The sequence below is a fragment of the Euphorbia lathyris genome, chromosome 7 (genome assembly GCF_963576675.1).
Source record: "Euphorbia lathyris chromosome 7, ddEupLath1.1, whole genome shotgun sequence".
NCBI lineage: Eukaryota > Viridiplantae > Streptophyta > Magnoliopsida > Malpighiales > Euphorbiaceae > Euphorbia > Euphorbia lathyris.
In genome coordinates this window covers 72165216-72193204 of record NC_088916.1, presented here as the reverse complement: position 1 = coordinate 72193204, position 27989 = coordinate 72165216, and the positions used below count along the sequence as shown (strand labels likewise).

The 27989-nt window shown below is 35.0% G+C and overlaps 2 protein-coding genes across 2 annotated transcripts; one reads left to right on the top strand and one right to left on the bottom strand.

Annotated features, from left to right (window-relative positions):
* Nucleotides 1-5467: 5467 nt before the first annotated feature.
* LOC136201499 (F-box protein AUF2-like) lies at nt 5468-6562 on the top strand. The gene has a single exon (XM_065992179.1). It carries the CDS (start codon nt 5521-5523, stop codon nt 6466-6468), a length of 948 nt encoding a protein of 315 aa, XP_065848251.1. The 5' UTR covers nt 5468-5520; the 3' UTR covers nt 6469-6562.
* Nucleotides 6563-14696: 8134 nt separating this feature from the next.
* On the bottom strand, nt 14697-18112 carry LOC136200472 (benzyl alcohol O-benzoyltransferase-like). Its single transcript, XM_065990848.1, has 2 exons — nt 17693-18112; nt 14697-15593 (listed from the first exon to the last, which is right to left on the bottom strand). The coding sequence occupies exons 1-2, from the start codon at nt 18110-18112 to the stop codon at nt 14697-14699; spliced, it is 1317 nt and encodes a 438-aa protein (XP_065846920.1).
* Between the last annotated feature and the right edge of the window lie 9877 nt (nt 18113-27989).

Below are 27989 nucleotides of genomic sequence, written 5' to 3'. Positions count from 1 at the left end.
GAGAAAGAGGAATCGAATGGTTGACGACGTTCTTCAACAAAATTTGGAGAAACAATAAGATGCCATCAGAATGGAGGAAAAGTACCTTAATCCCTTTGTATAAGAACAAAGGCGATGTCCAAGATTGTGCCAACTATCGGGGAATCAAATTAATGAGTCACACTATGAAACTTTGGGAGCGAGTGATTGAACAAAGGCTAAGGAGGACGGTGAAGATCTCGGAAAACCAGTTTGGCTTTATGCCGGGAAGATCAACTATGGAAGCCATCCATCTAATGAGACAATTAATGGAGCACTATCGAAATAAGAAGAAAGACGTGCATATGGTTTTCATTGACTTGGAGAAAGCATATGATAAGGTACCAAGGGAAGTACTTTGGTGGGCCTTGACAAGGAAAGGCATTTCGCGGAAATATATTGACATCATAAAGGACATGTATGAGGGAGTATGCACGAGTGTACGGACTAGTGTTGGGAAGACTAAAGAGTTTCCTATTACGATTGGAGTGCATCAAGGTTCCGCACTAAGCCCATTTCTTTTTGCCATCGTTATGGATGAACTAACAAGTTCACTTCAAGATGGTATACCATGGTGCATGCTGTTTGCAGATGATATTGTGTTGGTTGATGAGACGAAAGAAGGAGTGGAGATGAAGTTGGAACTATGGAGGCAAACTCTAGAATCTAGAGGCTTTAAGTTGAGTCGAAGTAAGACAGAATATTTGGAGTGTAAGTTTAGCGGCCGTAGGAGTAGGGAGGTAGGGACAATCACCCTAGATGGGAGAGTTGTTCAGGCCTCGGATTGCTTCCGGTATTTAGGATCTATTATCCAAACGGATGGAGAAGTAGATGGAGATGTTGCTCATAGGATTAAAGCTGGTTGGTCGAAGTGGAAGAGTGCTACGGGTTTCCTTTGTGATCCCGGCATGCCTAATAGATTGAAGGGAAAATTCTACCGGACGGCAATTAGACCAGCATTGTTATATGGTACGGAGTGTTGGACAGTGAAACACTGCCACATCCATAAGATGTCGGTGGCGGAGATGCGTATGTTGAGATGGATGTGTGGTCACACGAGAAAGGACCGGGTGCGTAATGAAATAATTAGGACAAAAGTAGGGGTCACATCTATTGAGAATAAAATGAGAGAAAACCGACTAAGGTGGTTTGGCCATGTGAGACGTAGAGCGCTTGATGCGCCGGTTAGGAGAACCGAAGAGTGGCAAAGGGATGTAGTGGTGAGGGGTATGGGAAGACCTAAGCAAACTTGGAGGAGGGTGATCGAGAGTGATATGAGTTTACTGGGAATTGAGGAAAATATGGTAGTGGATAGGACGGAGTGGAGGGAGCGAATCTGTGTCGCTGACACGACTTGATTTTCACGGTTTTATATGATGGTTCATGTTAGCCGACCCCGAATCATTTCGGGACTAAGGCTTTGTTGTTGTTGTTGTTGTTGTACTTAACATAGCTACATATATACATTTATAAAGGGATTTAATCAAAATCTTATAAAATATACTCAAAACTTAAGTTCATATAACTTTATATATAAAATGCATCTTATCAAAACGAATCAAAACAAATAAACGTTTCATCAAACCATTTCATAATCAAATAAATGTTTTATCAAACCAACTCGTAATCAATCAAACGTAAAACCTTATATCAAAATCAATCATAACCGAAAACATAATCCAAATGAACTTAAAACATTGTATCCATCCTCGAATTTCTCCCCTTAAGTATCAATCCATAACCACATATATAGTCGAGACGTCTCTTAACATTGTCTATCCCCTATGGTCTTACCCAACACTTCGCTGCCATACCCAATAGGTCTTCAGACTGTGTACACAGGCCATGTCCCTCACTGAACATGGTCTTCAAATATAAAACCACCGATCCGGATAACTCTCGATGGATATAAAATCATAAAATCATAACGTGCTCAAATTTCCTTTCACAATCAAATTCCAAACTATTTCATCACCATAAATCATTTGGCTCAATTAGCCCTTTTGTAAAAGTAACCACAGTTATTCAAAATATCAATCCTTAATCAATAAAACTTCCAAAGTTAATCAACCAAATTAAACCTTAAATCAACATAATCAAGTAAAATCTGAAATTCACATAGAAGCATCGTCAATAGCTTCATTTGAACCATAATTTCACAATAAAAAGCAAAATCATAAAAAATCCAAATTTTACAAAATTTCTGCATAACCTTAAAATATCAATTTCTGAAACTTCTTTGATTATATACATAAAACTCAAAATATAGTTGATAGTTACTTACCTTGGCTACTAATTGAAGAAAACACACTCGTTCAATTCTCCTCTAAATTCTGTCTAAGACGTTTCCCTCCAAACATTACCGAAACTCAAAAAATCTTCGGTTAGGACTTAGATCTATGCATAAGAATGCTACATTTTAAATTTCGAGTGATTCGGACGGTCGAATCTCCGTAAATCAAAGAAACGGTGGAGAAACGGTCGAAGATCGATGAACTGGCAGAAAAAGAAAAAAAAAACAGAAAAAGAAAAGTGATAACATCGCCCACCTCTTCGATGATTTGGAAGATATATATCCAAATTTGTTAAATATCATATTTGATCCTCCATCTTTCTATAATCTTTTAAAACTTATCATAAACTTTTAATTTACACATAAAACCATCAAATTAACTCCAAACTTTTCCTATAGCACCAAATTAACTTCACGCATCCAATAATCATAATATATATTACTATTAAGGTATAAATTCTAGAAATTTAGACACGGACGTGACAAGAATGAATGAGATGACTGCCATGGATGAAAGCTTCCTAAACTTTTGAATTTTGAGAGAAAGAAGAAAATGTATTGTTTATGGTGATGACACCGTTTATGCCAAATAAGATAAGTCTATTAGATTAGGGTATAATTGTAGGTTTGTGGAAAATTCAGAAATAATTTTATGGGTTTATTTGATAGAAGAGCATATCTGTTTTTCCGTGATAATACAGGAACAAATATGTGTATTAACCCTATATAAAAAGCTATTCAGCAATATGAAATATTTAATACACCAATTCATGTAGAATGTGAAGCTAATAGCATTACAGAGAAATTAATTGAATTATAACATTCATACAATCTAAACAAAAAATTTAATCAGTCTAAAGATATTTTCAAAAAGTATGATTGTCTCACATATTTAAAAAAAATATATATTACTACATGAATTGTTATTTTTAATTAGGGCTGAAATGAAAAATATATGTGTATTAACCCTATATAAAAAGCTAAGGATGTCTTGTTATTTTTTTAAATTTGTTTAAAACGATATAATTAAGTTATTTTTAAGAGATTTATTTATTAGATTCTTAAATTAAATTTTAAAAAGTTTATGATAAAATTTAAATTCAAGAATCTCTTAAATCAGAGATCAATATATTACTTTGAAGAAATTCAATAGATTATTTTATTCGTTGTAAGTATATTTATTTAGTGAACTAATAGATGAGTTGAAATAAATTCAATTTAAAATGTATTTCAGACTAAATATTGTCAAAATTCATTGCTTAATTTCTTTCTTAGACCAATTACAAGAGCTTCGATACATTAAACTTGAAGCCAATAATAAAAGTTTTGACAAAAGTATAACATTACGACTGCTGGTTGCACGGTTTGGCATCCGCTATCGGAAGGTTTTCTCTCGTGTTGTGTTGATACCGCATGTTTTAACGCTGATGGGCGTGCAGAGATGAGAGCAGCAGTACGAGATGCACGAGGACAATTTGTAATGGGGAGATGTGCGGGTTTGTTATGTTGTCCGACAACACGAGAATGTGAGGCCGAAGCTCTATTACAGGCTATGCAATGACTCGAAGCTGATGGAATAAGGAATGTGGTTTTCGAATCTGATGCTAAACAAGTGATTGATGCAATAAATTCTAGTTTTGTTGATGATTCTGAATTTTTGGATAGAATTATTCAAATACGATCGATTCTAATATCAAATGGCTCTTACTCAGTCAAATGGATACGGCGGCAAGCGAATGGGATGACACATGTGTTAGCACAGTCTTTTTTTTTTTGAATAAAACATAATTTATTATTATCTTAAATCAGAAGATAGAACATCAAGTATAAATGATGGTGGACAAGCCCACTCACCACGAACAGAACTAGAAGTAACAGCCTTAGCAAGACTATGGGCTGCTAAATTCGCTGATCGTTTCACAAAAGAGATAGAACAAGTGTTCAAATCTCGTAATAAATCACAACACTCACAAATAACATCAGACAAATATGATAATCGAATGTTTTGATGTTGAATATCCCGAACCACCGCCAAACAATCAGATTGAAATTCGACGTGTCTTAGATTGAAATCCTTGACCCATGATAACGCTTCGGGGATCGCCATAGCCTCTGCCAAGGGAGGATTAACTGTATCTGCAAGATAGCCCATACGAGCCGCAAAACATCGCCATTGGTGATCTCGTAGAAGAAAACCATATGAACAGAAATTATTTTGGCTATCAATGCATGCGTCAACATTGCATATGAAGCTGCCGAAGTTGGGCTTTTTCCACTTACTCTGAGCATTTGAATATGGAGTAGCCTGACTCGGATGACAATTCTGTGCAGCCTGCCAAGCCACAAGTTCTGTGTTAGCACGGTCTTTTCGTTATCCATTTACCCTTCATTTTTTACTTTATTACCGAGTTCTGTTTCTAATTTATTTGTTACAATTTTACCATGTTCTGACTCATTAATGCATTGTTTTTTTTATTAAAAAAATATTACATATTCAAATACAAGGGCACCTGTTAGCTATATCTCTGTCGTTTACGTTTTTTTCGGGTTTAGCAAGAGCTGAAACGTATTATTTTATTCGTAGATTTACAGATCTACGGGGTTGCACCAGTAAAACGGACTTAGATCCGAGTAGCCGGAAGGGATTAAATGATGACGATTGGTTTGCAGTTGTCTTCCTGCGGAGTTGGATTCCTGAAAAGTATGAGTTTTGTTGTTTTACTGATTTAGTTGTACCTTTCATGGTTATTTTTACTCTTTGTAGTGTTTTTATTGCATCTATGGACGTTGTATTAGACATTAGTCTGTACTTGTGTAAGGTTTTTTTCCTTACTCTTTTCATGATGTACTTGTACTTTATTATGTACTTGTACTTTGTTATCTATTGAAATGATGAAACTTTACTATAAAAAAAATACAAGGGCATTGATATATTATTAAACTTAAAATAAAAATATGTTCTTATCCAATTTTATTATAGTTAATGGCTTAATTCTTAAATACTTGGAAGTTCAAGGTTTAACTATGTGCTTATCCAATTCTATTTGAAGAAAATTTCCTTAGTATCTAAGAAAAGCCGGCATTAAGGGAAAAACGCCAGATTTGCATACGCCACTGGCCCACTATTCCTTAGTATACTTAATTACGTCAACGGTCAAAAACTTAAGATGGGATTATAAAAACCCCAAAACTCATTTCATCCTCCAAAGATGGACGGCTTTGATCTGCTTCCAGATTCTATCATCCTCCTCATCTTCAACTCCGTCGCCGATGTCAAAACTCTCATCCGCTGCCGATCTGTTTCCAAACGCTTCAATTCACTCGTTCCACAGACTGACTCACTTCTTCTCCGAGTCGATTGCGTCATCTCGCCTGAATCGGATCACCAACCGCTTCTTTTCGCCTTCCTCAAATCGCTTCTCAACTCAATCCACGATCTCTTCAACTCCGATCTGAACTCATCCACAAACCTAACCCTAACTCAGAACTCCCCCGCGCAAATCCTGTCGCAGTTTCACCAGATCCGCCACCTCCAAATCGAGTTACCAGCCGGCGATTTGAAATTAGACAAAGGAATCGCCATCAAATGGAGAGCCGATTTCGGTAAAACGCTGAGAAGTTGCGTGATCTTCGCTTTCCGTACAGTCGATGGGATCTCGGAGGAATCGAGCGCCGATCTCGGTTTCGCGGGAGGTTTGAAGGCGAGAGTAGTATGGACGATAAGTGCACTGATCGCCGCATCGGCGAGACATTATTTACTGAAAGATGTAGTGAAACAGCACGAGGAGATGGAGATCTTGGTGTTGAAGGACAAGGAAGAGGAAGGGACGGTGGTGATGGAGAAGGAGGGTTTGAGGGAGTGTAGGAAGGAGATGGAGGCGCGTGGTGGAGAGTGGGAGTGGGAGGCGAGTAGGACGGTGGTGCCGAGCGTGAGAATAAGGATGAGGCACGAAGCTAGAGTGCAGATGAAGAATGGGAAATGGGTGGAGGGTGCGACGTTAGTGATTGTAAGGTCTTGTTTGGGTAAAGACGGCGTGGATTCCACGGCGGAGGATAGCGAGTTGGCTATGAAGGCATTTGGTGGCGGAGTGTATAAAGAGGCTGTGCAGCTACTTCTGAATAGCAAGAGTTATTTGCTGGAAATGAACTCCTTTTAAAACATAAAACAAGTGTTTATGTTAAATCATGTATCATCTTTTGTACATAATTCGAGAGTATGTTAATCAAGAATTCTAAGTTTGTTTTTTAAGACTTCGTTGATTAAACTTTAATCTTTCCATTCAACACATTAAACTATCAATCAATCAATTACATAGCTTAAGGCTAAGCTCTGTTTTCACAAAAAATTTAGCTCTTACATTAAATTAGTTATAACAATCTTCACAAATCTGACTATGATACGAAATTGTGAGTTGCTCTAATAATAAACTATCTTGTTAGTTAATCATAAGGAGTGATAAGGGCATCAAGTTGACCAAATATGTTAAACCGGGTAGTTCGAGAGAAGTCGGATTAAAGGGTTCAACTTGAAGCAATAGAGAACAATCAGAACTCATTATGCTCTTATTATCTCGAGAAATTACTACATGCCTAGTGGAAGAGTTCCCACGACGAGTTCCCACGACGTGTAGACTTCTAAACATGTCATGTGAACATTCAGACGACGTATCAACAAGCCACATATCGTGTGTTTTAGCTCCTCAAATTAGAATTCCTTGGAGGAATAAATTGCTTATTATCTTCGTCAAGCCACATATCGTGAGTTTTAGCTCCTCAAATTAGAATTCCTTGGAGGAATCAATTGCTTATTATCTTTGTAGGAAAGATTAATGACCATACGCTTCTATGGGCTTATGGTCCATGAACCATGGTTATTTCTCAATGGTTCAAGAAATTCCCACTATCGAATAATTATACTCCGATGTCTCAATAGTTACTTCTTCTTCCTCCTTCTCTTCTCCTCTTATTCGTTTTGTATGCTACCTCATTTGTTAAAGATGATATATAGATAATTTTATGTGCATAAAGTCCGAATGAGCCAACTATAGGTATGTGCTATGTTTTTAAATCTAACTTTAGGTATGTGATAGGTTTTTAAACTCAAATATAAATGTATAACAGATTATTTTAAAAATTAGGGGTACCAATAAGCAAAATGTGCAAAGTTTAAAGGTGTAAATATATATTAACCCTAATTCTAAACTAGCAGTGAATCATTTGGAATGCACTTATAAATAGGAAAAAAAAAACTTAATACATCATTTACCTCCAGAACTTTCAATGTGTCCCGATAGCCTTTTGAACTTGTATAAAATGTACAGTTAGACCACTGAATTTGCATAAAATATAATCAATTAATCACTTGGTATTAAAAAAAGTAAGTTAAATGCGAAAGATATGTTGCACGCATCTTAAAAAAGTAAAACGAACAAGATCAGAGCATGTGATTCTAATATTAAGGAATAACATTTATATAAAAAAAAATTAGAGAAAAAAAGTTTTTATTTTTTTATGAAAAATATATTATATTAAACATCAAAATAAGCACAAAGTACATAAAACAAAGGCACATCCTTAACCCAAAGAAAAATCATCAACCACAACTACAAAAAAACTCAGCATCTTATAAAAAGGAACTACAGCACCAAAAAAATGAAACAAAAACCATGAATAACCCAAACTACAGCAGCATAAAAAAAATCCAGGAACAACTACATAAAAATCAATCAGTCCTCACATTAATGCCACACCTCCCAATTACATACATGAGATCTATAATAACAATTCCTGCTTAGTACCTGAGCTTTAACACAAGAATAAACATTGTTGAGCACTTTATGAGGATCAAAGACCTTTTGACAAAAAAAAAAACCACTTCATTTCTTTCTCTCCACATCTAATACACTACTGCATTCAAAACTAACCTTCGAATTACAGCATTAACAGGTTTCCCACGAGCCCTTCTAACATACCAACTGATAATTCTTCTCCAATTATACATGTGCGTTGAATTATACGACATCTAGCATTTATGCAAAAGCTTTCTCCAAATATCCCTGCTCACTTAATATTCAAAAAATAAGTGAGCAATGGTTTCATCTTGCCTTCCACAAAGGATACATTTAGAATCAATAGACAAATTCCACTTATATAAATTAGCCTTAACAACCAATCTACCTCGAAGCGCAAGCCACAGAAAGAAACTATGCTTAGGAATGTGCCTCTAACCCTAAGAAATAATTCACCAAGTCACTTTATTCTTTTTAGGAACTAAAACAATATAAGCACTTTTCACAGAATATAACCCTGTTTTAGAATGTTTCTAAGTAACAACATCCTCTTCCACCCCAATGCTCAAACCACGAATAAGCTCCCAAGCAGAAGCAGTATCAGAATTACTAGGGTCAGGTAAATTCCATTCTTGCTTCCAAAGGTCAGCCACTTTAGCCTTCTTTGGGATATCAGTTTCTTCTACTGAAATATCGGACACAATCTCACTGATACTTTTATTATTCAACCATGGGTCAAACCAGAACGAAAACTTCTTTCCATTATCCAATTTATAACAAAACATATCCTTAAATTCGTCTTTAATCTTATGCAGCCCTCTCAAACACCAACTTGCATCAAATGGCTTCACAATGCCCCCAAAAACTCAAAAATTTATATTCAATAACCCATTTCGCCCACAAAGTATTTCTGCAACACATGATATCCCATATTTGTTTCCCGACAGCCGCTTTGTTCCAAAAAGTAAGATCTTTTATACCTAAGCCCCCCCTCAGACTTCAGTAAGCAAATATACTTCCATGAAACTTTTGCCCTGAATGAAATAGAGCTAGCACCTGACCATAAAAGTTTTTGCATTTTCTATCATTAGCTTTAATCACCTCCTTGGGAATAAAAAACACTCCCATCCAAAAAACCTGCATGCTCCGAAGAACAGAAATAACTAATTGAACACGCCCTGCAAAAGATAAAACCTTTGCAGCCCAAGCATCAATTTTTCCCGAAATTTTATCAACAAGAATAGCACAATGACGCTTAGATAGCCTCGAAGAAATCAGAGGCACCCCCAAGATATTTTACAGGCAACTTACCCTCCTTAAAAGACAAGATATTAAGGATATTAGATTTGTCACAATCACTCAAACCGCTAAAAAACACCTCACATCAAAATCCCATAAAGCTCTCTAACTGAATTCACATCAGCTTTAGCAAACAAGAAAAGATCATCCGCGAAACAAAGATGAGAGAAGAAAAAAGTCTTATAGTTGAACAAGTAAGAAATTCTTTTTTAATATTTTTTTAATCTATTTTGTGAATTATGTAATAACATTCTAAAGCACGTGCAACATATCTTCCGTATTTAACTTACCTTTTTACAACCGAGTGATTAATTTATTATATTTTACGCAAATTCAGCGAGCTAACTGAACATTTTATGCAAGTTCAAGAAGCTATCAGAATACTTTAAAATTTCAAGAAACCAATCAAGTTTTTTGGACAAATTCAGAAGGCAAATGATGCATTAAGCAAAAAAACAATAATCCATTATGATGCATGTTTAACAAAAGCAGTCTTTAATATAATGACAAAGACTTAATACATCATTTGCCCTCTGAACTTGTGTAAAAAAGGTTGATTGACTTTTTGAACTTTAAAGTATCTTGATAGACTCATCAATTTGTATAAAATATTCAGTTAGTTCCTTGAACTTATGTAAAATAAAATCAATTGATAACTCGTTTGCAAAAAAAAAAAAGTTAAATGTAGAAGATGTATTGCACGCATCTTTGAATGTTATGACATAATTCAAGAATAGATTAAGAAGAAAGTTCTTACTTGCTCAACTATAAACTTATGTTCTCTAATATTAGAACCACATACCGTCGTTTTACTTTTTTTTAGACGCATGCAATATATTTTCCACATTTAACTTACTCTTTTGCAATTGAGTGATTAATTGATTACATTTTACGTAAGTTCAAAGTGCTAATTGAATATTTTATACAAGTTGAAGGGCCTATCAAAACACTTTAAAAATTAGAGAGTCAATCAATCTTTTTGAATAAGTTTAAGGACTAATGATGTATTAAGCCAATGGCAAAATAGTTACTTGCCAGCATCCTTTGCACTTGAAGTTCTTTATCTTTTCATTCTCACAATTGCACAAACTCCAACTTTTACAAATAAAAGTCAATATATTAGCCTTAAAATTGTTATGAAAGATTAATTTTGGCACGAAGTAATTCAATATTACCTCCTTGTATTAAAATGGTTTAATGTATATTTAAGGGATAAATACAAAAAAATGCCTGTGGTATACACTTTTTGCGAACTCGAACCTGTGGTATTTTTTTTTTTTTTTTTGCAAACAGAGGTATGTGTTACATGCTGTTAGCAAACAGAGGCTAAATTAACTAACGGTGTTAAAATTCAAAGAGAAAAAAGTTAATTTAGTCCTTATATTTATTTATTTTATAAATTAACCCCCCTAATTATCTAATTATCACAAATAAACCCCAAAATCAAAAATAAAAATAAAAATACCATCTTCTCTATCCCTTTTTAATTTTCATTCTTCTTTCTCTCTCTTCTCTCTCCTCTCTTCTTCTTCTTCTTCTTTTTGTTGATTTTCCTGATTTTGTTCACTCACTTTCTTTCTTGCTCTTATCAATGGAAGCATCGTCACTTCATGTGTTTCCTTCTGAATCTTGATGAACTCCGACCAACGTTTCTTTAACAGAATTTAGTCAATGCCGGCCAGTAATTAAGTGTTTCGAATTTCAGTTCATTGCTAACAACACAATGCTCTACCCTCTTGATTTCCTTGATTTGTTTCTCATCAAGTTTCTCTCCCAAACACATAACACCTAATAAGCAATACATAACGTATCGAAAATTATCCAAAACGCTAATAGGATCGCCGGAATTCGACTGAGATTGGAAGCGCTGGAGGAGAATTTGTAGAGTCCATTTGCGAGCATGGGAATACGACTTCACCCGTGAAGGATGGAGTATTTCCGATGTGATATTCCGGCGGAGGAGGCGCCAAGTAGGACCGTAAAAGGATGAGCTGATAGCAGTGGCGAATCTAGCCCGGCGCCCGTGGGGGCGCCAGCCCCCACGGTGCCGGCGCTTCCCCTAGAAACATATAGACCTAAAAAAATTAGCCCCCCCCTTAAAAAAGTTGCAGACAGCAGCATCCATGGGTGCTGCTGTGTATTCCTTCTCGACAGAGAAGGAAACCTAATCTCCTTCTCTGTCGAGAAGGAGATGGCCTAGGTGCCCAGCCCATGGGCTGGGCACTTTTTTTTAAATTAGGCCCTTAACCAAAACGACGTCGTTTTGGTAAGGGCCTAATTTAAAAAAAGTAAAATATGTTATATAGCTAAGCCGCAACTTTCCTTCTCTTCTCTTGTTCTTTTTATCACAATTACTTTTCTAATCCTTTTTTTTCTATTGTTTTGTTCTCCTTCCCTTTTTATTTTCTTTTTCTCATTCTTTCTTCTTATCATAAGATTTATTGTAGTTTAAATTAATTTAGAAGTTTTGTTTGATGTGTTTAAATATATGAGATTTTAATTTAAGAGTTCTTTTGCTTGAGATTTTAATTTAGGGGTTTTAATGTACGAAATTTTGGTTTGGAGATTTAATTTAGCTAGTATTGTTTCAATATTTTAGAGTAATTGAATTGGTTTAAAATGTATGGTTTGAGGCTAAAATGGTACAAAAAAAAAAACAAACTTTTAAGGTACTAGGAGCTGAAAAAAATTGCCAGCCTTTACGGGCTGGATTTACCGTCAACCATAAGCCTAAATTAGCCCCCCCAGGAACGAATTCCTGATCCGCCACTGGCTGATAGTATGCTGATTGCTACTAACAATTAAATTTGTAGCAGTAGGTGCTGGGCGGTTAGAGAAAACAATCCCGTTCTCGACTAAGGCTTGGTGAGCAAAGGAATGGTCGGCGACAAAGATGGACGGCTGAGATCCGATGCGGAGAGTGATTATGGGGCCGAGCTTCGAGTGAAGGAAACGGAAGATCAATTCAATCTCCAATTTTTCGACCATCTTAAGTGTCCGATGATAGGTACGATACGGGGCCCCGGCGGGAGCTTGTTAGCTGGAATCTTGGAAGAAAACAAAAGGTTTAGAAAAGCTCTGAGCAAGAAAGCAGAAGGGAGAGAAGATGAAGCCATGTTTGTGTAAATTGAAATTGATAATTGAGAAATTGTGTGTTTGGTTGAAGAGAAAAGAAAGGAAAGTGGGGCTGCAGTGGAGAGTTAAAGGTTTGGTGTGTGAAGAAGAAGAAGAAGAAGAAAGGAGAGGAGAGAGAGAAGAGAGAGAAAATCAAAAATTAAAAAGGGATGGAGAAGATGGTATTTTTGATTTTGGGGTTTATTTGTGATAATTAGATAATTAGGGGGGTTAATTTATAAAATAAATAAATATAAGGACCAAATTAACTCTTTTCTCTTTGAATTTTAACACAGTTAGCCAATTTTGCCTCTGTTTGCTAACGACGTTTAGCACAGACCTCTGTTTGCAAAAAAAAAAAAAAACCACAGGTTCGAGTTCGCAAAATGTGTATACCACAGGTATTTTTTTTTTGTACTTATCCCTATATTTAAACCCTTAAACTTGGCAAGTTTTGCTTATTGACACTCTGAACTTTTTAAATAACCTATCATACACTTATATTTGATATTAAAAACATATCACACACCTATAGTTGATTTTAAAAACCTATCACACACCTAAAGTTAGCTCATTCTGACCTCTTGCACACAAAATCGTTGATCTGTCATTTTTAACAGACGAGGTCGTTGTGCGTACTATAGAAAAAAGAAAAACGTATTAGTTCTTTCGCTATGTCTCCTCATATGTCAAAGATGATAGATCAATATTTTGTGTGTGTGAGGTCCGAATGAGTCAACTTTAGGTGTGTGACAGGTTTTTAATATCTACTACAAATGTGATAGGTTTTTAAAGCCACCTATAAATGTGTGATGGATTATTTAAAAAGTTCAGGGTGCCAATAGATAAAATTTACAAAGTTTAAGGATGTAAACATGCATTAAACTTATTAAAAACCTACTCAAGGGATTCTATCAATATGTACTGATAAAAAGGATAAAATTGACAAGGGGATAAAATTTGAACTAGGACAAAAATTAACCATTTTGTATGATAGTGTCAAATGAATCTTGTCCAATAGATGGGTGATAGTTATTTTTCCCATTAATAACCGTAGAGACAAAATTTACCCCTAACTCCTCTAAAACTATGTTGCGGAAGACTTGGGGTAAATGGTATCTGTCACTACTGAAATTTGAAAATAAAACAACAACAACAAAGCCTTAGTTCCGAAATGATTCGGGGTTGGCTAGCATGAACTATCATATAAAACCGTGAAATCAAGTCGTGTCAGTGATATAAATTCTCTCCATGCACTCTGTCCTATCCACTACCATATTTATCTCAATCCCCAATAAACTCATATCACTCTTAATCACCCTCCTCCAAGTTTGCTTAGGTCTTCCTCTACTCCTCACTACTACATCCTTTTGCCACTCCACTAAAGGAAGTAGGCCAACAACCTGAAATATTCGGTCATCTTACTGAGTGGATAGTTTGGTTATCATATTTCTTTTTTATTTCATTGTTAAATTCACAACAATTGGAATATTTATTTTGATTAACAATCCGAAAAAGCAGCATCTTTTCCTTCGGATTGACATATGAATGTCGATGTTTCATGTCGTCACGAAAGATGTGGGGTTGACATCTTGAGGATCAGACCAATTTCACATTAATTATGTCATCTTTCTCTGTCACTTATAAGGTCAGTTTGACGTTGCTCAAACTCTAAAAGCAGCTTTCGCAGCTAAAAGCAGTGTTTATTAAATGCATACTTATTGTTCTTAAAAGTTCTGAAAGCTAGGACAACTAATAGCATAACTTGGTAAATGAAGCTGTTATTTCTTTAAAAGTTGGAAAAACTGTAAAAGATGCGTACTTTAAACTGCCACGTGACAACCATATGACAAAATAGATATATTTTTAATTACTTAATTTAACTATGCATTTTAACCTGCCATATGACAGTCCTTTTTTAGATGGTATACACTTGGTTGCACGCAGCTGTCATGTTATGCATAAAAGTACGTAAACTCTTTATACGTGGTTGTCATGACATTGGTTGAGTGACTTTTTGTTCATGAATGGATTGGAATCCCTTTATTGAATTAAAAACGAAAGTTGGATAATTTTGTTGAAATCAAATAAAATTTGACCCTAAACTTCGGTAACTATCAACACAATTTAATTAGAAGACTTGAGATGAAACTTGACATTGTATATTTTGTTGAAAAGACATTTTAAAGCTTGGATATAATAGCATCTTCTTCATCACTAAATAATTGATCTTTTATGATATTGTGAAGCTCCATCTCAAATCTTTCCATTGCTTGCTTTGGCAAACAAAATGGAAGCACTATCGCATTTTTCTGTTTGAATTGCATTTGATAGTACCACCCGTAAGTTGGCATACAAATAACAGGACCACCATATAAAGCTTTACCCCATCCAAAATCCACATCTTCTAACCCTGCATGTCTTAGATCCGACACAAAGTAATTCCTCTTACTTGCATGTGAATCTGTTTCAGATCGGTCGCGATATGGATCAAAGTTCACCTTTTCCTTACCATTTTCTAACAGTTGTAACGTATAACATAATGGATTCTCTAATATTTCTTTAGCAGTTGATGTTGCTATTGAATACCCAAGTGCATTCCCATAATAACCACATGGTATATAATGATTCAGCTTATTACCACGCAGATTGACGGGCCAAATCAGACTCGTTGTCTCTTCTTTTGAGTCTGATTGAAGCGCAGCAACGCGACATTTCCAAATAGCTGCAGTTACTATTTCGAATGTAGAGCAATGGTGAAGATGAAGAGGGAGATATCTGCGTAGAGCTGAGATTTCAGTTGGTGTAAAGATGAAAGATTTATAACATAAATCGTGTTCAAGAGGAATGTTCAGATCATTAGTACTCTCGGATTCAGATACATCATGATTGTGTTCAGGAAGTGGTGGATTCATGAAGTTAAATACATGTCTTTTCCATACTGGGAACACAGACGGAGAAGTTGCTCCTCTTGTCATTTCCCCGATTGCAGATATGAATTGAGCTGTACCAATAGTGTCGCACATGATATGGTTTATACAGACACCGCAAATAAAACCCCCACACTTCAAACGTGTCACCTGCAAATTAATTTCACCTACTTGTACATGTATTAATCATTAGCTACATCGTGAGAAATGATTTAAATTCTCTCAAATTGAATTTCAACTTTAGTGGTGAAGTTTAAAATCTCAACCAGTAAATACAAAATCAACAGATCAATAAATTAAGAGTAAATAATTTATTAGTCCCTTAGTTTTTACCTAACACACTATTTAATCCATTTATTTTGAAAAACACATTTTAAGGTCTCTACTTTTTTACCAATATTAACTTTGTGGTCCTTTTATCTATTTTTTTTTAGATTTTTAACTGAACATATCTTAGCTTTTAGGACAACCACAGGACAATACAAGTTGACCATGTTACTCTGTTATTTTTATATATATCTGTTTATCCTAAAATATAATGGTTAGAAGTCTAAAAAAACTAGACAAATGGACAAAAGAGTTAATATTGGCAAAAGTTAGGAACCTTATAATATGTTTTTTAAAATAGGAAGACTAAACAGTGTGTTAGATAAAAAGTAAGGGACTAATAAATTATTTACCCATAAATTAATAATTAATTTATATTCTTTTTCGTTTTTCCTATATATGGTTTAGGATTTTTCACTAATATAAATAAAATATTAAGAAGGTTTTTAAAACCTAATTGGATCCCTAACTTATACAATAAAAGTCAATCATGTCCATAACCTTCTAAAATCATCGATTACATCCTAAACTTATTACTTAAAAATCAATTAGATTGTCAACCTATTCTTGGAATCCTAAACTTATTACTTAAAAATCAATTAGATTGTCAACCTATTCTTGGAAATCAATTAGATCAATAACCTTCTAAAATTATCAATTAGGTCCTGAAAATAAAAAAGATCCATCATGAAAACTTTAATTTCAATGGAACATAGATCACTAGATTTGAGAATTTTTCATACCTGAATATGTGGTTTAGGATTTTTCACTAATATCAATAAAATATTAAGAAGGTTATTAAAACTTTAAGTTTAAGGTTTAAAGCCTAACTGGATCCTTAACTTATACAATAAAAGTTAATGAAGTCCATAACCTTTTAAAATCATCAATTACATCCTAAACTTATTAGATAAAAATCAATTAAATTGTCAATCTATCCTTGGAAATCAATTAGATCAATAACTTTCTAAAATTATCAATTAGGTCCTCAACCCATTTCTTGAAAAATCAAAGAGATCTATCATAAAACTTTAAGTCCTAATCATCAACAGCTCCCTGAAGTTGTCCATAATAGTAGATTGACTCCCTCAACTTTATAAGTGTCTCACTAGCTCCCCAAACTTACTTATTTCGTATCACAAGCTCCCTAAACTTGTCCATAAAAATTGATTAGCTCGCTGAACTTTGCAAGTATCTCACCAGCTCCCTAAACTTGCTTATTCCATAACAACTAAATACAAAAATCATAATACTAACTCGGATTAAGATGCAAAAATACATCTAACGTTTTAGCTCAAGAGTATTTTTACCCCTAACGTCTAAAATGGTGCAATTTTACCCGTAGCTAAGAACAAATTTATAAATTTGGTGATTTTTTTGAATTTATTTGTCCAATTCATAAAAAATTCAGTATATTTTTTTCACATCCCAACATATGTTTGTGATTTGTTACTGATAAAATGATTGACCGAGAAGACGGTTTGATGAATTATTTCTCAAATTAACTCAATTTATCAATGGCAGGGGTAAAATTGCTCTTGGCTTCCAATGTTAGGGGTAAAATTGCATTATTTTAGATGTTAGAGGTAAAATTAATTACTTGGGTATTTTTGTACCTTAATCAGAGTTAGTATTATAATTTTTTATTTAGTTCTTGCAGAATAAGCAAATTTAGGGAGCTGGTGAGAAACTTGCAAAGTTCAGGAGGCTCATCAATTTTTACGGACAAGTTTAGGGAGCTGGTGATACGAAATAATCAAGTTTAGGAAGCTGGTGAGACACGTTCAGGGAGCCAATCTACTGTTATGGATAAGTTCAGGAAGTCGATGATGTATTAAGCCAAACTTTAATCTAAAGAAAGAACCATTGAAAGCTTTAATTTCAATGAAACATAGATGACTAGATTTCAGAATTTAACATACCTGAATAAGTACAAGAGGGCAGTTCACAATATCAGCAGAACCATGTTCCTCATAAAGGAGCTGATCCAAGCATGAAAATGGAGGTACAAGCGGATATCCGAATTGGTCAAGAGTAACATCAGTATCAGCCTCAGTAAACAAGATACCTTCGCCGGTGCATTCGACAGTAAGTTTGCCAGCAAATGGATAGTAAAAAACAAGTGTTTGAGCAATAGCAGTTTTTATCACCTTAGCAGGATCAACCCCAGTCATAGAGGGATTTTGGGGATAAAACGTTAAGCTATAAACTTGGGTTCTAAACCAATCTAAGTCTGATACTGGCTTGAATTCATAAGGGGTAGGCTTGGCTGGGGTTACTAGTTCAGGTGTACTCCTTTGAACCGTGAACACAATGGAAGTTGGAGACACTGCCCGTGCCATGGTTCAACACTTAGAAAATTATAGTAATTGTTGATTGAATTGGTATCTATATATACATATAAAAAAAATAAATTCATACAAGTTGACTTTCACATTTTAGTAGACCAACTTGTGCAAATTTTGCAGCAATAAAAAATTAGGGACATCACATTTGTTTTTGGTCAACTTCTTGGACAAAGAGAGATAATATTATAGTATAAGATTACATCACATTTCATTTCATTTTAGAGATAGTTAATCAAGATACATGCTAGAGCAACTCGGTTCTGAGGAGCGGTGCACGAGGTAGAAAGTCTGAGCGAGAAATTGATCTAAATGATGGCAACAAGGGTAGGAAGAAGTGATTCCTATAATAGAAATAGAGAGAAATGCTTTTTGCGTTTATGAGAGTAAAAGAAAAATTAGGACTTGAACCAAAATAGATAATATCTAGATAGCATCGGACAAGACTGTTACAATTGGGATTTTCTACTTATCATGTGTTGGTTCGGAATGAACCAGACCGAAGTTGTTGGACTTGTAACGATCTGGTCCAGAGATGTGGAGTAAAAGGTCTAAGCATAGAGTTAGCTAGAATGATGATGAAAGTACGTATTTTTAATGCCTAAAAAATGATGGTGATTGAGGTAGCAATTAACTCAATCTCATTTTAGAAATGATACATTGAAGCATATACATGTTCACTTTCAGATTTTAGCATAGAATTTGCGCAACTTGCAGCATTAGAAAAATTAGGGACAACACATTACTTTGTCAACTTTTTTTTTTTTTTGAAAGAGTTACTTTGTCAACTTAATTATTATATAACATCACATCAGATTTCATTTATATTTGTTGACAGCTGTATAAGTTGACAACTCAGCTCGGCTCAACTCAGCTCAGCACAGCTCAGCTCAGCATAGCTCAACTTAGTTTTTGTAGTCTGCTATATAAGCTGTATTTCTCTTCAATAATATTCATTCGGTTTTATCCATTTTCATTCTCTCAACTAATTCAATATGGTATCAGAGAGTAAGGTTGAGGAATTCATGCTTTTTCAATGGTAAAGCATTCATATTCCTATCTACATGCTTTACAGACAGAATTCGAAGATGAGAGACTTGAAGATGATTTCTCTGATTCATCAGTAGAATCGACCGAAGGAAATCAAGACGATCAATCTGATTCTTCAGCAGAATCGATCGAAGAAAATCCAACAGCATCGCATCAGAGATTCGAGATGAGTCAAATTTCAGATTCGTTTCGCTCAACACTACAAACAGAAAATCCTGGTTTGATTCTGGTTCCTACGCTTCTCAACACTAGGAATTACATCTCATGGAGTTATGCGATGATTCGAGCTCTTCGAGCTAAGCGAAAACTTGATTACATCTTAAAGGAAGATTTCGAACCAAAGGAAGATACGCCGGAGCATATTCGCTAGGAAGAAGAAGACAGCCTTGTGTCCTCCTGGATCTGCAATTGTATTTCGAAGGAGTTTGCTGAAGGTTTTCTCTACACTACTTCTGCATATGCTTTGTGGAAAAATATCAAACAACGCTTCGGTGCGAACAATGGAATCCTCTTTTTCCGTTTGAAACAAGAGGTAAACAATATTATTCAAGGTTCAATGTCAGTCACTTCTTATTTCACAAAACAAAGGAAAGTCTGGGATGAAATGGCAACTTTGAGGCCTATTCCTTCTTGTAGTTGTGGAGTTCAGAAGTACTGTAACGAAGATCAATTGATGCTGTTTCTTGGTGGCTTAAATAATGAGTTTGAGCATGTTAAGAATCAGATCTTGTTGATCGATCCTTATCCAGAGTTAAATACAGCTTTCTCTATGGTTCTACGTGTTGAGAAACAAACTGACTCAGAGAACACAGTAGAATTTTCTACTCCAACTGTTAATGCAGTTCATACTCGCAATGTTGATTCTCTTAAGAAGAAAACTGCTCTTGCGAAGGCAGATAAGCAATGTTCACATTGCAAGAAAGGAGGTCATGTCAAGGAAGAATGCTTCAAAATTGTTGGCTATCCGGAATGGTTCAAGTCGAACTATAAAGGAAAGAAGCCTCAAGCAGCTTGTGTAGCCTATGAGATTGATTCTCCATGTGAAGTGCAAAATGACAAGCTCACTGAAGGCTCTTCTTCAGGAATGTTTGATAAAGGATTCTCTGAGATGATGCAGAGGGAAATGCACAAATATTTCAGCGGCAAAGGCACGGGAGGCACGGGAGCTACTGGAACTGATTTCTCTGCTTTTCCTAAGGGAGATTGCAGTGGTATTGTACACTTTCATGCTCTCTCAATTAATTCTAATGCTGTTAAAACTAGTGATAACCAAACATGGATAGTTGATTCTGGAGCTAGTGCTCACATGTGCAACAACAAAAATTTGTTCTCTAGCATTCAGAGCCTAAGAATGCCTAGAAAAGTTTATTTGCCAGATGGATCAACACAAGCTGTTACACATTTTGGAGTTGTTGATATCAACTCACAATTACAGCTGAAGAATGTGTTGTACATTCCTACCTTTCAGTATAATTTACTATCAGTAGGAAAAATAGTTGAAGAGAATCAACTATGTGCTAAATTCCTTGTTGGAAAATGTGTATTGCAGGCCCTGGATTCTGATTTGGTCATAGCTATTGGAGAACAAACAGGTGGCTTATACCAACTACAACAATTGGGAGTAGCTAGTAAGAAAGATATTTCTCATAGCTTTATTACTAATGTTGTTTTACAAAATAATGATGAAAATGATATGGTGCTTTGGCACAATAGACTAGGTCATATTTCATCTAGCAAAATAGCTCATATCAAAGATTTGTCATGTAAACAAACTGATCTTGTTTGTGATGCTTGCCACAAGGCTAAACAGCATATATTTTCTTTTTCTAAGAGTGAAATAAAATCTGTAAAGTCTTTTGAACTCTTACATCTAGATGTCTGGGGTCCCTACAAACAGACATCTATCACAGGAGCTAGATATATGCTGACAATTGTGGATGATTACTCTAGAATTACATGGATCTTTTTGTTTGCTAACAAAGATCAAGTTCCTTCATTAATTCAAAGATTTTTACATCTGGTCAAGACACAATTTGATGCTGCAGTTTGCACCATACGAACAGATAATGGCATAGAATTTACTGGTCAACAAACTCAACAAATATTGCAGAATTTTGGTGTTGTTCATCAAAGATCCTACATTAACACCCCGCAACAGAATGGTGTGGTGGAACGGAAGCATAGATTTTTAGCTGAAACTGCTAGATCCTTGCTTTTCCAGGCAGGTTTGTCAAACAAGTTTTGGGGAGAGGCTATGTTGCATGCAACCTACCTTATCAATCTTATGCCGACTAAAGTTCTGAATTGGCAAAGTCCTTATAGCAAATTTTATGATAAGGATCCTAATTACAAAGATCTCAAGAGTTTTGGTTGTCTCTGTTATATTACAGATACACAAACTCATAAGGATAAATTTGCAGCTCGATCCTATAAGGGTTTATATTTAGGATTCTCACCTGGTCAAAAGGGTAGTAAGGTGTATAACTTGGAAACGCATAAGATTGGAGTTTCTCGTGATGTTAAGTTCTATGAATCCATGTTTCCTGGAGATAATACCAGGAATCAGACAGCAGATGCCTTTATTCCTCCTTCTGAAACCGCTGTCTTACCTTCAGATATCTCTTTTGCACCTATACATTTACCCTCCACTACTTCACCTACCAATACACCCTCAGTTAATGTCTCTGAAAATTCACATGCTCCTTCCTCTCCAACAACAATGCAAACTCTGACACCCACAAATGATACTCCTCCTACTTTTCCTATTTCTGCAGAACCATCAACACCTGTAATATCACCTGTAAGACACACAACCAGAATTTCTAAACCTCCAGCTTGGATGCAGGATTTTGTTGTCAATCATGTTGACCAATCTTTGATTTGTACTGATGATCATTCAGCCTACTTGATAGAGATCATCAAAGTCAAGGAACCAAACACTTTTGCAGAGGCCAATGCTCATCCTGCATGGCAGGAAGCAATGAAAAAGGAGTTGCAAGCTTTAGAGGATAATGAAACTTGGATTTTAACTAAGTTACCTGAGGACAAACAGACTGTTACTTCAAGGTGGATTTTCAGAGTTAAATACAATGTTGATGGAAGTGTTGAAAGGTATAAAGCAAGGTTGGTGGCCAGGGGTTTTGATCAGAAATTTGGTGTTGATTATACAGAGATTTTTTCTCCAGTTACAAAGACAGTGACATTAAGATTGTTCATTGCTGTATCTGCTGCAAATGGTTGCCCAATAGAGCAAGTGGACGTGAACAATGCTTATCTTCATGGTTATGTAGATGAAGATATATATATGGCTCCACCAGCAGGTTACACAAAGGCACAACCAGGTCAAGTCTGTAAATTGACTAAATCCTTATACGGGCTGAAGCAAGCAGGCAGACAATGGTATAAGGCTTTTACTTCTGTTTTGAAGAATTTGGGCTTCACTAAATCCGTACATGATTATTGTCTATTCACTAGACAATCAAATGGACATTTTACTGCCATTGTCATCTATGTGGATGATATGCTGCTGACAGGTTCTTCACAGCAACAAATAGAAGAAATTAAAGCTGCTTTACACCAGGAATTTACCATTAAAGATCTTGGTACTGCCAAGTATTTTCTTGGAGTGGAGTTACACAGGTCTGAAGATGGCATTTTGCTTTCACAAAGCAAATATATTACCGACTTGCTGATTGATATTGGTTTAGAGAACTGTACATCTGTTTCCAGCCCTCTTCCAAGTGGAATACAATTAGATGATCTAGATGTTAATACTTCATCTCCTGCAATTCATGATATTAACAAATACAGGAGGATCATTGGCAGGCTTTTGTACTTAGGATTCACTCGTCCTGACTTGGCTTTCATTACACAACAACTTAGTCAATATATGAATGCTCCTACAGAGATGCATTGGGATGCAGCTATTCATGTGCTTAAGTATCTAAAAGGCACAAAACAGTTAGGCTTGTTTTATTCAGCTCAGAATACTTTTGTTTTGTCTGCTTTCTGTGATTCAGATTGGGGCAGGTGTCAAACTACAAGACGTTCAGTGACTGGGTATTGTATTTTGCTCGGTAATAGTCTCATTTCATGGAAGTCCAAGAAACAACCTACAGTGAGTAAGTCCTCAGCTGAGGCTGAATATCGAGCCATGGCAACTACAACTTGTGAGTTAAAATGGCTTAGTTACCTGCTACCAGAAATTCAGATTTATGTAAGCCTACCTATTCAACTTCGATGTGACAATCAAGCTGCTATTGCCATAGCTGCTAACCCAGTATTCCACGAAAAAGTTAAACATATCGACATTGATTGCCATATAGTGCGGGAGCTTTTGCAACAAGGATTTATCTCCACACCATATGTACCTTCACATGAGCAGTTAGCAGACTTGTTAACTAAGAACCTTACTAGTGCTCAAATGCATACAGCTTTATCCAAGTTAGGTTTGATGATATATGCTCACCCAACTTGAGGGGTGGGTGTTGACAGCTGTATAAGTTGACAACTCAGCTCGGCTCAACTCAGCTCGGCTCAACTCAGCTCAGCATAGCTCAACTTAGTTTTTGTACTCTGCTATATAAGCTGTATTTCTCTTCAATAATATTCATTCGGTTTTATCCATTTTCATTCTCTCAACTAATTCAATAATATTTAAGGTATAGAAATGCCAATCATAATAACACAGCAGAAAACTTTATATATATATATATATAATTTATTTAACTCAATAATAGAATCAATAATACCAATTAAAATTTGTTAGAATGGTAAGAATATCAAGTTGTTTAAGTTGAAAATTGGGAAAAGTATAAAAATAAACCTTGTGATTACACCTGTTTTCGAACAATACCAATGTAGTTTAAAAGTTTGCAAAATGGTACATTAAGATTCATTTCGTTAGCAAACACATACCAAATTGACTAACAGTGTTAAAAGTCAAAAGACAAAGAGTTAATTTGATTCTTATATTTATTTATTTTATAAATTAACTCACTTATTATCTAATTATCACAAAAAAAATTTCAAAATAAAAAATAAAAATCAATTACACTATCTTCTCCATTTCTCTTTAATTTTTTTATTTTTTTTTCTTTTTTCTCTTTCTTCTTTGTAATTTCTCTCCAAAATCGTTGAGTTTCACCCACTCTCACTCCGTTTAGATATATTTAACAAGTTAATTTCTTCATTGCATAAGTTCCATCATCTGCGTATTTCAAGTATCACTCTTTAGCCCGCTATCATCTTAAAGAAGGAGACGGACATTGCCGATTGGATCTTTAAGGACGCTTAGAAATGGGCTGCACGTTTTCGGGGCTTAATGCGCTATACGACGCAGTCAATGGCAGAGGAGACGTTTGGATCAATGAAAACAGGTTCAGGATCGTTAGGCAGCTCGGCGAAGGTGGTTTCGCCTATGTCTATTTGGTCAAGGAGGTCGTTACCGACACCTCTGCTTCCAGTGATGCCGTTGCTGGTGCTGGCCTCGCCAAGAAAGTCAAAGACTCTTCCCATCTATCTGGTGATTTATTCAATTTCTCTTGTCTTCCAATGCCGCTCAAACGCTTCTTTAATTATTTGTATGTGTGTTATTGATCTCTGATCCATGGATTCAGCTGCCAACTGCGACAAATTTCAATGGATTCTATGGTTTTTTGAGTATTTAACGTTTTCAATCTTTGATCTATAATTGATCTTTTATCCTGAATGATAATAGCCTACTTTGTAATGTGGATTGCCATTAATTGTTGATGTTGGTGACTGGAATAGAATAATTATGCAGATGATGGAACCTATGCAATGAAGAAATTAACTTGTTAAGATACTTGAAATATATCTAAAGGGAGTGAGAGTGAGTGAAACTCAATGATTTTAGAGAGAAATTACAAAGAGGAGAGTGAGAGGAGAGAGAAGGAAGAAAAAAAATAAAAAAAAATTAAAGAGAAATGGTGAAAATGGTGTAATTGATTTTTATTTTTTATTTTGAGATTTTTTTTCTGATAATTAGATAATAATAAGGTTAATTTATAAAATAAATAAATATAAGGATCAAATTAACTCTTTTCCCTTTGACTTTTAATACCGTTAGTCAATTTGGTATGTGTTTGCTAACGGAATGAACCTCAAGGTACCATTTTGCAAACTTTTAAACCACATGAGTGTTGTTCGAAAACATATGTAACCACAAGGTTTATTTTTGTATTTTTTCCTTTGAAAATTTTGAGTTCCACTTCTAATAATTGGAAAATGAGACACCTAAAAATATATATATATATATCACAAACTTATTGATATTCTCATTTTACCTTAACATCATATTGATAAAAGTGGTCTTATTTAAGTTAGGGTTGGTTTTAAAAGAAACCTTCGTGATTACATTATTCTGATTACATTATTCTGCAGATCGAACACTGTGAGTTTTTTTTTATCAAAAGAATGATTGTGGTTATCACTATTAGCAAATCAAAGACTTTGACCTAACACTGTAAGAAATGATGTGACAAATGACAAATATAATTTTTTTAATAATTTTTTTTTGTCTCGTTCTTTCCTTCTTCATTTTTCATCTTCTTCTTCAAAAGGAGCATAAAAATTAATAAAAACCAATATTTCTGAATTTTGAAAAGTTAAAAAAAATGGACAAAAATATGCTTTGTCATGTCATCATTTCAGATGGTGTTAGGTCAGAGTCTTTGATTTGCTAACTGTGATAACCACACAATCACCCTTTTGACAAATAATAATAATAACAGTCATCCATCTACAAAACTGTGGTTCCACAATCACCCAAATGCCATGCTCATTGTAAAGATGACAAAATTATTATAGCTGCAAAAAGAGATCACAATTTCCAAGTGAAATTAGAGCAATACTTGTAATACACAATTATTCCAATATTTGTTTTAGTCCATTAGAGATATAGATCTTCATTATGTTCTATACTAGAACTCATTTTGTATTCATAAAAATCAGAAGCTCTGTTGTTTGCTTCAGTTATAGGCAAATAACAAGAGAGATAGATAGTTGAGTGTGAGTGTAAAGGAATGTATTTTATAGAAGCTCTGTCTATTGTATAAAGGTGTATGTTCTACTCGTGAAAGAGTGTTTTAGTGGATTAAAGCTCAGAATAAGGTATTCTGAGGACTAAACGTAGGCTAGAGACTGAACTAATATAAATATGTTGAGTAACGATTTCCTAACTCTGCCTTTATGGATTCTGATTATATTGCTTGCTCTAACTCATTTATCTCATATATAAGCTTTAACTATTTAAACACACGCCTAATCTTAATTTCTGAGAAGTCAGAAGCTCTGTCCAATAAACCATCTGTTAAGCGCACCCGTCTGAATTAGAATCAAGCTCAGTAGACTGTCAACGTCTCATGTTGTCATAAAAAGGCAGGGTTGTCATCTCGAGGACTGGATCAAACTCACATTAATTATGTGATCCGGCTTAATTTCTCTACCACTTATAGGTCAGGTTTGCCTTGCTTTTCAATATTCTAAAAGTAGTTTTTCGATTTTTAGAGCTAAAATCAGCATTTGGTAAATATAAAATTACTTTCCTTAAAAGCTGCGGAAGTTAGAATAGCTAAAAGCAAAGTTTGGCAAATGAAATTTTATTTCCTTAAAAGTTGGGAAAGTTGTACAAATTGTATCACTTGTGAAAGCCGCTTATAAGGAAAGCTGACTTTCTTCTTCTTCTTTATGTGTCGTTCAAAACCAAACCGAACCGAATACCAAAATTACTAATAATTGACACCGACACCGAATTAAATATTATGTAAAATTGAATTAGTTAAAAAATATAAAACAACACATAGAGATTACTATATTTCCTTATTAAATTTATCTCAACAACAACAACAAAGCCTTAGTCCCGAAATGATTCGGGGTCGGCTAACATGAACCATCATATAAAACCATGAAATCAAGTCGTGTCAGCGACACAAATTCTCTCCCTCCACTATTTCCTATCCACTACCATATTTTCCTCAATCCCCAATAGACTCATATCACTATCGATCACCCTCCTCCAAGTTTGCTTAGGTCTTCCCCTACCCCTTACCACTACATCCCTTTGCCACTCTTCAGTCCTCCTAACCGGCGCATCAAACGCTCTTTGTCTTACATGGCCAAACCACCTTAGTCGGTTTTCCCTCATTTTATTCTCAATCGATGTAACCCTTACTTTTGTCCTAATTATTTCATTACTCACCTGGTCCTTTCTCGTATGACCACACATCCATCTCAACAACAAAAAAATTGAAATACTTCCAATATATATCAATATTGGTTTATTATCTCAACCATATTAAGAAAAACTAAAATTGTAACATTTAATATATATATATATATAATGTAGAATATGCGTAATTCAGTGAGGTTCGGTTTTTTACATTTTTTGTCAAACCGAATGCTGAAATGAATCTAAAACTAAAACCGACACCGAACCGAAAAACCGACTACAATCGATTCAGTTCGATATTCGGTTGATGTACATCCCTATGCTAAACTGTCTCATGATCAAGTTGAATATGAGCCACTTATAGAGGCCTAAGGTTCGCTTTAATAATAGTGCGAGGAACCTTACAAGTTATAATAATTCTAAAAGCTTAATGCATATTTACACCTTAAATTTGTCAAGTTTTGTCTTGTTGACACCTTTAACTTTTAAAATGGCATATCAATACTTATAGTTAGTTTTAAAAACCTATCATACACCTAAAGTTAGCCTTAAAAATATATCACGTACCTATAGTTGACTCATTCGGACATCCTACACACAAAATTGTTGATATTTCATCTTTAATAGATGAAG